The sequence below is a fragment of the Macaca thibetana genome, chromosome 11, assembly GCF_024542745.1.
Source record: "Macaca thibetana thibetana isolate TM-01 chromosome 11, ASM2454274v1, whole genome shotgun sequence".
Taxonomy (NCBI): domain Eukaryota; kingdom Metazoa; phylum Chordata; class Mammalia; order Primates; family Cercopithecidae; genus Macaca; species Macaca thibetana.
In genome coordinates this window covers 19541616-19553685 of record NC_065588.1, presented here as the reverse complement: position 1 = coordinate 19553685, position 12070 = coordinate 19541616, and the positions used below count along the sequence as shown (strand labels likewise).

Genomic DNA, 12070 nt, shown 5'->3' with positions numbered 1-12070 from the left:
TAGTAGAGATGGGGTTTCATCATGTTGGTCAGGCTGGTCTTGAACTCCTGACCTCATGATCCGCCCACCTTGGCCTCCCAAAGTGCTGGGATTATAGGCACAAGCCACCATGCCCAGCCAAACTTTTGTACTTTTAGTAGAGATGGGGTTTCACTATGTTGGCCAGACTGGCAGAGTTTCCATTTCCTGGGAGAGTTTTTTGTTTTTTTTTTTCTGTTTCTGGTTGTTGTTGCTGTTGTTGTTGACCTCCTGACCTCAGGTGACCTGCCTGCCTCGGCCTCCCAAAGTGCTGGGACTGCAGGCGTGAGCCACCACACCCAGCCTATCTATCTTTTTAATCTAGGACAGTTCTCTCTCTACTCTTTTCTTTATGCAATTGCCTTCTAGAAAAATGACCAGCATTAAGAAAAAAATCAGAGTATACTTTACAGAAATATTATTTCAGAATTTACTTTGTAGAAATTGTGTAAAAATTTGTTTCAGCCATCAATGCTTTACGCATAATTTTAAACACACACACAGAAAAGACCCTGTCCAGGTGTGGTGGCACATGCTTGTAATCCTGAGGTGGAAGGACTGCTTGATCCTCTGAGTTCAAGACTAGCTTGGGCAACACAGCAACACCTTGTCTCTACAAATACTTAAAAAATTAGTTGGGTATGGTGGTGTGGGCCTGTGGTCCCAGCTACTTGGAAGGCTGAAGTGGGAGGATCACCGAGTCTGGGAGGTCAAGGTTACAGTGAGCCATGTTTGCTCCAGTACAGCAGCTCAGGTGACAGAGCGAGGAGACCCAATCACAAACAACAACAACAATAACAAGAACCACCACCACCACAACAACCAGAAACAGAAAACAACATCAACATCACCAGAAACAGAAAACAACAACAACAAGAACCACCACCACCACCACAACCAGAAACAGAAAACATCGACATCACCAGAAACAGAAAACAACAACAACAACAACAAAACTCTCCCAAGAAATGGAAAACTTTAAAGTTTGACATAAACTCATTTCTCAGTAAAACCTAATCTGATGTGATGTCTTTTATTTTTATTTATTTGAGATGAAGTCTCGCTCTGTTGTCCAGGTTGGAGTGCAGTGGTGTGATCTCGGCTCATTGTAGCCTCCACCTCCTGGGTTCCAGCGATTCTCCTGCCTCAGCCTCCTGGGTAGCTGGGATTACAGGCACCTGCCACCACGCCCAGCTAATGATTTTATTTTTAGCATTTATTTATGCCACTTGGAATGAATATTGTAGAAATAGTGTTTAAAAAAAGGGTGCTGCCTCATACCTAGCTGAGATGACATATATCATTTATGGGCCATTTTATCTTTCAATATCTGAAAATTTCTTAATTTAGAAACTCATCAGAGTCCAAAGGTTTCAGATAAAGGGTTGGACTCATATGAGTCAACATGTAAATGGAATTTACTGCTATTTTAGCAGCAAATTGTCTTCAAAAACAAAAAACAAGAGGTAAAACATATTACAAATGCTGACCTTTAACAACTGAAGTTTCTATCTCTGAAACAGGTTCTGATTTTTCTTCTCCATTAGATTCATCAACTTCTGCCACTGTTGTTAACTCTGGTTCACTCTTGTAGAGTCTATAATCTGGACCCTTGAAAGGAAGACATGTAATTACTCCAAAAAACTGCTAACAGTTCTTTTAAAATGTTTACTGCTAAAGACACAAATCAAACTCTAAAAATTAGTAGCCCTAGTGAGCCATCTGGGATATAACACAAATAATACCTACGTCACAACTACATGGAAAGAAGAAATTTGAGAAATTTTAAAGTGGCAAAACTTTGTTTTAATATTAAGAATATTTCTGGCTGGGCGCAGTGGCTCACACCTGTAATCCCAGCACTTTGGGAGGCCAAGGTGGGGGTATCACCTGAGGCCAGGAGTTTGAGACCAGCCCAGTCAATATGGTGAAACCCTGTCTCTACCAAAAATACAAAATTAGCTGGTCATGGTGGTGTGTGCCTATAATCCCAGCCATTCCGAAGGCTGAGGCAGGAGAATCACTTGAACCCAGGAGGTGGAGCTTGCAGTGAGCCAAGATTGCTCCACTGCACTCCAGCCTGGGCAAGAGTAAGACCCTGTCTCAAAAAAAAAAAAAAAAAAAAAAAAAGAGTATTTCTGTTTCTGTTTCTCTTAGGGACAAGTCACATTTTTACCATGGAATAATTGAGGGCTAAAAATAACTATATTAATTCAATAAATTTTCATTCACAAGGTGGTATAAGTAAGGCTCATCCCAGCACTAAAATTCCTGTCACAGACATGTTGTTGTTCTCAAATTAGCTCAATTCTTATTTCCTTATTCTCTTTGCTTATTATATCCTACATTATTTGCTTAACCCTAAACGTATTTCCCATTTTTAGGGGTCACATCTCTCCTTAGCAACATCCACATCTTTGAGTAGTTTTCCTAGACCAAAATGCCCACATCCCAGCTCCTTTACCATTCCTAGTAACGGTCTTTTCCTTATCCCTTCTTTCTGATCTGAAGGTATAATTTTGCCTCCAATACCCTGAAATGGTATATCTAAAATATGGCTGCTTCATCATGGCCAAAGATACCACTTTATGAAAATATGAAAAATGCTATGAAATTATAAAATATTAAAATTATAAAAATATTAAAAATGAGAATAGCAAAACCAAAACAGGAAAGACACAAATGATGAAGTTATATATAAATAAAAAACTGTGGGCTAAAAATGAGGTTATAAAGGTTATAATAAAAAAAAGTTTGAATGTAAAATACATTAATTTTCAAAAATGAGAGGACAGGTATGATTGGTTATTCTGTGGCTATTCCAGCCACTTACACAGTGAGATCCATTTCTTGGATATCCTTGAACTTGATACATCTTCTTTTCTTCAGGCAGATGAACTGGGCCCCTGCTATAACAGAGCAAGGAGCTGCTATCACTGGGCAGAGGGGGGATTATGGGAGGCTGCTCTGTAAAGTCATAGGACCAAGGAAGTGGAGGACGAGGTGGGACTACTTCCTCTTCCTAAAGATTGTAGAACAGTCACCTTATTTAGATAAGCAGATTGAATTAAGCATATCTAAATTCTTTGCAATGGTATATTAACTTAAATTTACTTTAAGATACTAAAAGGGACACTGCCAAGCCAAAAGTCTAATAATGAAAAGTAAAATCAAAAATTTTTATCATAGCCAATAATTGGAATTTAACATATAATTACATCTGATTCTTTCCCGTAACATATAGGTTAGCTTCACACTGAAGCTCAACATTGAAAGAGATTACTATTTAAAACTAATTACTGGGTTTCATTTTAAAACTAGAAGGAAAGAACTGATTTTAAAATCCTATTCTTATATATTCACAATTTATCTATTTATTTATTTGGTAGAGATGGGGTCTCGCTATATTGCAGTGATTTGATCATACATAGCTCATTGCACCCTTGAACTCCTGGGCTCAAGGGACCCTCCTGGCTCAGCCTCCCAAGTAGCTGGGACCAACAGGAACACCATGTCTGGCTAATTTTTTAATGTTTTATAGAGATGGGGGTCTTGCTCTGTTTACCAGGCTGGTCTCAAACTCCTGGACTCAATACATCCTCCTGCCTTGGCCTCCAAAGGTGCTGGGATTACAGGCATGAGCCACTGTATCTGGCCCCCCAATTTTTAAGAGAAGAAAAGAAAAGTTATCTCTTTGACTGGCTTTTATACAAAATTCAAAATAATAGATTCTTTTGGTTAGGTTGACAGTATCTCTTTGTAGTTGTAATTTCTTTATGCTATGCATGACACACAGCCAACTTATCTATCAATCATCCTATAAATTTTACATAGTATAAGAAACAATGATAAGTATTCAAACATTACTTAGATTAGAAAAAGTATGACAATGTTAAAATTCTAACATAGATAAAAAGCAGAGATTCCATTTTTTTGCATTAAAAAGGGAAGAAAAATAATGTATTAGAAGCACCAAATTACTGATCCAATAAAATTTCAAGATTAAAACAATATCTGTTCAATATATTTAAAAAATATTTTTGTTATTAAGATTAGAGAAGACAATTACTTCTAGTTCATGTCTTAAGCATTAAAAGTAATTTATAATTAGAAAAACAATCCAAACTTACCTCACTTTTGTACTTAACTGTTGAGAAAGGCTTTGATCCTACCATACCTAGAAATATTAGAAAACGTAACTATATTAAACATATCTTTCTAATACTATAGAAAAAAGAACAATTTCTTTTGTTGTTTTGAAATGAAGTCTTGTCCTGTTGACCAAGTTGGAGTGTAGTGGTGTGATCTCGGCTCACTGCAACCTCCGCCTCCTAGGTTCAAGCAATTCTTGTGCCTCAGCCTCTTGCAGCTGGGACTACAGGTGTGCGCCACCACGCCCAACTGATTTTTTTATTTTTAGTAGAGATGGGGTTTCACCATGTTGGTCAGGCTGGTCTTAAACTCCTGACCTTAAGTGATTCACCTGCCTCGGCCTCTGAAAGTGCTGGGATTACAGGCATGAGCCACCACGTCCAGCCAAAAAAAGAACAACTTCATTTCATGTATTTTATTTTTATTCTTATTTATTTATTTATTTATTTATTTATTTGAGACAGAGTCTTGCTCTGTTGCCCAGGCTAGAGTGCAATGGCAAGATCTCGGCTCACTGCAACCTCTGCCTGCCAGGTTCAAGCGATTCTTCTGTCTCAGCCTCCCGAGTAGCTGGGACTATAGGTGCACGCCACCATGCCTGACTAATTTTTGTATTTTTAGTAGAGATAGGGTTTCACCACATTGACCAGGCTGGTCTTGAACTCTTGACCTCATGATCTGCCCGTCTCTGCCTCCCAAAGTACTGGGATTAGAGGCGTGAGCCACCACGCCAGGCCTTTTTTTTTTTTTTTTTAATTGTTTTTCACTCTGTTGCCCAGGTTGGAGTGCAGTGGCATGACCTCAGCTTACTGCAACCTCCACTTCCCAGGTTCAAGTGATTCTCCTGCCTCAGCCTTCGAAGTAGCTGGGACTACAGGTGTGTACCACCACATCTGGCCAATTTTTTTTTTTTTTTTTAGTAGAGTCAGGGTTTTGTCATGTTGGCCAGGCTGGTCTTGAACTCCTGACCTCAAGTGATCCACCTGCCTCAGCCTCCCAAAGTGCTGGGATTACAGGCATGAGCCATCGCGCCTGGCCCATTTCACATATTTTAAATGAAGTCTTCAGTTTCTAATCATTCACTTATTGTTTTCAGAATTGGAAACCAATTACATTAAGAAAGCAACAAATATTTAAACAAGAGTATGGGCAAGTGGGTTTTCTCAGACATTACTGGTATTAACATAATTTAATCCTTCAGGAGGGCAATTTGGCTGCAGCTATCAAAATGGAAAATGTGTGCTTATTTCTCACCTTTTGAAATCTACTAAGCACTAACATAGGTGTTTAGTTGTATATATTAATAATGTTCATTACGGCATGGCTTATGACAGCAAAAATAAAAAACTCTGGAAACAACATACATTATCCATCAATATGGAAATGGATAAATAAATTATAGTTCCCTTATACAATGGATTCTTATATTATACTGTATCGTTACGGAGAAAAAAGCAAATTATTGAAAAATAGATATAGGAAGATCCCAGTTCTTGTGGGGATAAAACTTCTAAAGTGTAAACATTGTGGGTATTAATAATTATACTCACAAGACAGTAATTAGTTTTGTTTAGGTGTGGTTGACAGAGCTTTCGCTTTTTACTTTATAAACCTGTGCTCTGATAAGAGTGCCTGTTCAGAAAAGTGCATTAAAATAACAAAAGAAACTCAATTATATGTATCATTCCATTTAGACATTCAGTCAATGTGCCATATACCAATGTTTTGGTCAGCAACAGACTACATATACGGCAGTGGTCCCATATGATTATAATGCAACTGAGAAATAACTTTTTTTTTTTTTTTTTTTGAGACAGTCTCCCTCTGTTGCCCATGCTGGAATACAGTGGCATGATCTTGGCTCACTGCAACCTCCACCTCCCGGGTTCAAGTGATTCTCCTATCTAAGCTTTTTTTTTTTTTTTTGAGACGGAGTCTTGCTGTGTCCCCCAGGCTAGAGTGCAGTGGCGCGATCTTGGCTCACTGCAAGCTTCGCCTCCCGGGTTCACGCCATTCTCCTGCCTCAGCCTCCTGAGTAGCTGGGACTACAGGCACCCACTACCGTGCCCAGCTAATTTTTTGTATTTTTAGTAGAGACGGGGTTTCACCGTGGTCTTGATCTCCTAACCTTGTGATCCACCCGCCTCGGCCTCCCAAAGTGCTGGGATTACAGGCGTGAGCCACCGCGCCCGGCCTGTATCTAAGCTTTCTGAGTATTTGGGACTACAGGCATGCACCACCATGCTTGGCTAATTTTTTTTTTTTATTTTTAGTAGAGACAGGGTCTCACCACGTTGGCCAAGCTGGTCTTGAACTCCTGACCTCAGGTGATCTGCCCACCTCAGCCTCCCGAAGTGATGGGATTACAGGTGCGAGCCACTGCACCCAGCCAGAGGTGAGAAATATCTATTGCCTAGTTGTTGCCCTCATGTCATAGTATAACACATTACCTTTTCTGTTTGGATATACAAATAACATTGTGTTACAACTGTCTACAGTATTCAGTACAGTCACATGCTGTGCAGGTTTGCAACCTGGGAGCAATAAGCTATACCACATAGCCTAGGTGCATAGTAGGCCATACAACTAGGTTTGTTTCAGTACACTCTGATTGCACAACACAATCACCTAACAATGCATTTCTCAGAACATAATCTGTCACCAAGTGACACATGACTGTAACACTGTGGTCAGTCACAAAATAAAATGCAAAGCTAATTTACCTATTTCTGTAGTACCTCTTTGCTGCTTGTGTTTACTCAGCCCTTCCATGACATCTTGAATTCGCCAAAGTTCTTTCTGAATCTGTGCACGCTGAATTCCTGCTGATTCCGTCTATCAGTAAAAATGGATAGACCACATATAAGAAAGAAAATCATTTACTGAAGTTAAATGATTATATATTAATTATATAAATTCTATTTTAAAAATGCAAATTGCAGTGAATTAAGTGTTATGAATATTTAATATGACTGATGTGACTCTCCCAATTTTGCAATTCCAGTGGCAAATATAAAAGACTGAGCAGAGAAAGAAAAATATTTAATTTTCATACTTAAATATACTATTTTAAATCTTTCCAATAAGCTTTGTCTTGCATTATTTATGATCCCAGGAAGGCATATTGATTAAAAGGGACCAAAAATGGAAAATACAGAGAGAATGGAAACAGAGCAGAAACAAACCCCAAAAGAAAAAATAATTTCTGGGAGGGGAAAATATGGCGGGGTATTGGGGAACAGGTGAGAAATGGAAGGTATACTAACTTCCTAGGTTCTAGAACATAAAAACAACAACAAAGGGACAACTAATAAAATATATCAAGATGAGTTTTGACTGACAGAGTTTAAATGTATTTGTTTTTTTTTTTTTGAGACGGAGTCTTGCTCTGTCGCCCAGGCTGGAGTGCAGTGGCAAGCTCTCAGTTCACTGCAGCCTCTGCCTCCTGAGTAGCTGCGATTAGAGGCGAATGCCATAATTTTTGTATTTTGTACAATGGCACAATCTCAGCTCACTGCAACCTCCACCTCCCAGGTTCCAGTGATTGCCCTGTCTCAGTCTCCCGAGTAGCTGGGATTAGACATGCGCCACCACACCCGGCTAATTTTCTATTTTTAGTAGAGACGGGGTTTCACCATGTTGACCAGGCTGGTCTTGAATTCCTGACCTCAGGTGATCCGCTCACCTCGGCCTCCCAAAGTGCTGAGATTACAGGCGTGAACCACCACGCCCAGACAATTTTCTTACTTTTAATATTCCATATCATGCCCTCAGGTTAAATACAGTAACTAACTGAAACCAAAATAAGATTACATTGGTTTTCTCTGAGATTCTATTAGAATTCTATGACTCTTATTCATAAATTGGGTAATAATAACACCATTCTATAATAATAAACACCATTCTAGGAATGTAACTTTATTTTTAAAAATAGGCAATGAGATACAAAAACTGTCACATTGCCCAGAACAGTATTTTTTCACTGAGTATCAGTTATTAATGACTATAGATAATAGAATACAATCAGTATTGCATCAATATGCTAAAAAAGTCCTCTAAGGGGGTAGAAATATGTTTTCAGCCAGGCACAGTGGCTCACATCTATAATCCCAGCACTTTGGGAGGTTGAGGTGGGCGGATTGCTTGAGCTCAGGAGTTCAAGACCTCCCTGGGCAACACAGAAAAACCCCATCTCTACCAAAAATACAAAAACTTAGCTGGACGGGGTGGTGTACGTCTGTGGTCCCAGCTACTTGGGAGGCTGAGGTGAGAGAATCACTTGGGCCTGGGGGAAGAGGTTGCAATGAGCTGAGATTGTGCCACTGTCCTCCAGCCTAGGTGACAGAGTGAGACTCCGTCACGGGGGGGGGAAAAAAAAGAAATATGTACCCGGTGAAACCCCATCTTTACTAAAAAATACAAAAAACTAGCCGGGCGAGGTGGAGGGCGCCTGTAGTCCCAGCTCGAGTCGGGAGGCTGAGGCAGGAGAATGGCGTGAACCCGGGAGGCGGAGCTTACAGTGAGCCGAGATCCGGCCACTGCACCCAGCCTGGGCGACAGAGCGAGACTCCGTCTCAAAAAAAAAAAAAAAGAAATATGTTTTCAAAGTCTTCCAAGCACTTGGGGGTTGATCAAAAGATTAAAAAAATTAAAAGAAAATGAAAAAGAAAAAACTCAAGCAAAAAATTCTATAAGCCTAAAGACTATGAATTAATGCTGCTTCAAAAAGGCACTACATAACCTAAGTTATCTAGTTTTCCAAGCTACAGCCTGGAAGCATCAAAAAATAAAAAAAAAGAAAGTACCCATACAAGAGCCAAACACAATGATTGCCAAGCCAATCCCAGAGATGTAAATACTGACACAGAGGATGGGAAGACCACTATAAATAAATCCTTGCGCATCTATATACAACATGTATTACTTTTATAAAATTTAAAAGATATATGCTCATTGCAACCTCTGCCTCCTGGGTTCAAGCAATACTGCCTCAGCCTCCCAAGTAGCTGGAATTACAGGTGTGTGACACTATGCCCAGCTATTTTTCTTTGTATTTTAGTAGAGATGAGGTTTCGTCATGTTGGCCAGGCTGGTCTCGAACTCTTGACCTCAAGTGATCTGTCTGACTTGGACTCCCAAAGTGCTGGGATTTCAGGCATACACCACTGTGCTTGGCCAACTTTGAACTATTTTTCAAACACTTGTTAGTAATTTGAGTTTTCCTATGATTAGTTACTCATGTTCTTTGTATCTTTTTCTAATGGACTATTTCTCCAAATCAAAAAAAAAAAAAAAAAAAAAAAAAAACTTCCTTGCAAATCTAGATAGTTATCCCTTGTTGAATTTCTGAGGTCAAACATACATCCTCCCAGTAGGTCATCTTTTTACTTTGTCTATGTTGCCTTCATTGAGGGTAAATCTTTAACTTTGATAAAGCCGAATGTTGTTCAACAATTCCCTCTCTTTCTCTCTCTGCTTTGTGGATATTCATGGTCTGCTGTTAAACTCTCTATTCTGTTCCATTGGTCTATTTTTTTCCTGTACCATGTTTAACACTATGGTTTTGCATTATGTTTCCTTGTTTATTTATTTAACAAACACTTATATAGTGTGCTTTATATGCCTGGTTTTATTCTACATGCTGCAAAAATACAAACATATTTATCCTCATAATAACCTAGTAGGAGTAGGTATTAGTTTATTTTATAGTTGCAGAAACTGAGACCCAGAGTTGTTATGTAACTGGTCGAAGGCTGTATATGCAATGTCACCATTCATAGAGTATGACTTTTAGTTCTTTTATTTTTTTAAAAATTTTTTAACTACTTGTGGTCTTTATTATACCTTAAAAATATCAGAACCATTTAAGAAATTTCTTTAGAAAATTCTACTGGAAATTTGGTTGGAATAAAATTGCATTATGGGAAGAATTTTCATTGTGATGATGTTAAATCAGACCATCCATGAATATAGTATACCAATTACACTTCTCCATTAATTCAGGTCTTCTCTTATATCCTATAATAAGGTTAAATTTTCATAATAAATATATTTTTTGGTAGGTTAAATCTGGGATTGGCAAATTTCTGTGGACTGCAGCCTCTTTTGGTATGGCCTGTGAGTTAAGAACAAATTTTACATTTTTAAGAAGTTATAGCTGGGCACGGTGGCTCATGTCTGTAATCCCAGCACTTTGGGAGGCTGAGGCGGGCAGATCACCTGAGGTCAGGCGTTCAAGACCAGCCTGGCTAACATGGTGAAACCTTGTCTCTATTAAAAATACAAAAATTAGCCAGGTGTGGTGGCACTTGCCTGTAATCCTAGCTGCTAGGAAGGCTGAGGCAGGAGAATCACTTGAACCCAAGAGGTGGAGGTTGCAGTGAGCAGAGATCACGTCACTGCACACCAGCCTGGGCGACAAGAGTGAAACTCCATCTCAAAAAAAAAAAAAAAAAAAAAAAAAAAAGAAAAAGTTGTAAAAAAACAAAAAACATTAAATATGTGACAGTGACACATTTGACCTTTACAGAAAGTTTGCTGACCTCTAGTTACATCTTAGGTATTTATAGCTATTTTTCTACTGTATTTAGTATCTCATTTATGTAGCTGATTTCTTTCTTCTTTTTTTTTTTGAGATGGACTTTTGCCCATTGCTCAGGCTGGAGCGCACTGGCACGATCTCGGATCACTGCAACCTCTGCCTCCCAGGTTCAGGTGATTCTCCTGCCACAGCCTCCCAAGTAGCTGGGACTACAGGCGCCTGCAGCTGGTTATCGTAGCCGATTACTGACAGTGTTACTTCAGTGTCCGATACAGAAGTCCCAGCCACACGTGGCCATTTAAATTTAGATAAACTGGGCTTGGTGACTCATGACTGTAATCCCAGCACTTTGTGTTTTTTTTTTGAGACAGAGTCTCCCGTTGTCGCCCAGGCTGGCATACAGTTGTGTGATCTCCACTCCACTGCAACCTCTGCCTCCCAGGTTCAAGCGATTCTCCTGCCTCAGCCTTAAGTAGCCAGGATGACAGGTGCCCAGCTAATTTTTGTATTTTTAATAGAGGTGGGATTTCACCGCGTTGGCCAGGCTGGTCTCAAACTTCTGGCCTCAACTGATCCTCCCACCATGGCCTCCCAAAGTGCTGGGATTATAGGCATGAGCCATTGTGCCCAGCTGATGATCCCAGCACTTTGGAAGGCTGAGGTAGGAGGATCACTTGGACCCAGGAGCTCAAGGTTTCACCTAGGATCATGCTACTGCACTCCAGCCTAGGTGACAGAACAAAACCCTGACTCAATAAATAAGTAAATAAATTTAGATAGTTAACATAAAAACAACTGAAAGTTCAGTTTTAGTTGTATAGTAACAATAGTCACATTTCATATGCCCAACAACTACTTGTGGCCAGTACTACGCTGGACAGCCCAGATAGAGGGCAGCTGAATTTCTGATTCAACCTTATTAATTTTTTTTTTTTTTTTTTTTGAGATGGAGCTTCACCCTTGTTGCCCAGGCTGGAGTACAATGGTGCGATCTCAGCTCCCTGCAACCTCCACCTTCCAGGTTCAAGCAATTCTCCTGCCTCAGCCTCCCGAGTAGCTGGGATTACAGGTGCTTGCCACCAAACTCAGCTCATTTTGTATTTTTAGTAGAGATGGGGTTTCACAATCTTGGCCAGGCTAGTTTTGAGCTCCTGACCTTGTCATCCTGGCTAATTTTATAATTTTTTAGTAGAGATGGGGTTTCGCCATACTGGTCAGGCTGGTTGGTCTCAAACTTAACTAATCTTTTATTCATTGTCTGTTAAGTCCACGCATTTCCAACTAAAAGGATCAAATTTACATTGGTCATAAGCATGAAATAAGTTTTATTATTTTCTTAAACATATATTATCTGCATTC

The 12070-nt window shown here is 39.5% G+C and overlaps 1 protein-coding gene across 26 annotated transcripts in view; it reads right to left on the bottom strand.

Annotated features, from left to right (window-relative positions):
• The window catches only part of PLEKHA5 (pleckstrin homology domain containing A5), a 249599-nt gene that overhangs the window by 24293 nt on the left and 213236 nt on the right, over positions 1–12070 (bottom strand). For 12 of the 26 annotated variants that reach the window (XM_050747566.1, XM_050747569.1, XM_050747578.1 and 9 more), the window contains 4 exons: positions 6894–7005; positions 4149–4195; positions 2852–3040; positions 1509–1629 (listed from right to left, as the gene is read on the bottom strand). In XM_050747566.1, the coding sequence (XP_050603523.1) occupies positions 1509–1629; positions 2852–3040; positions 4149–4195; positions 6894–7005 (469 nt within the window). Of the gene's footprint in view, positions 1–1508; positions 1630–2851; positions 3041–4148; positions 4196–6893; positions 7006–12070 lie in introns of those variants that run through there. The other 14 variants (XM_050747572.1, XM_050747575.1, XM_050747584.1 and 11 more) reach the window with 6 other exon arrangements.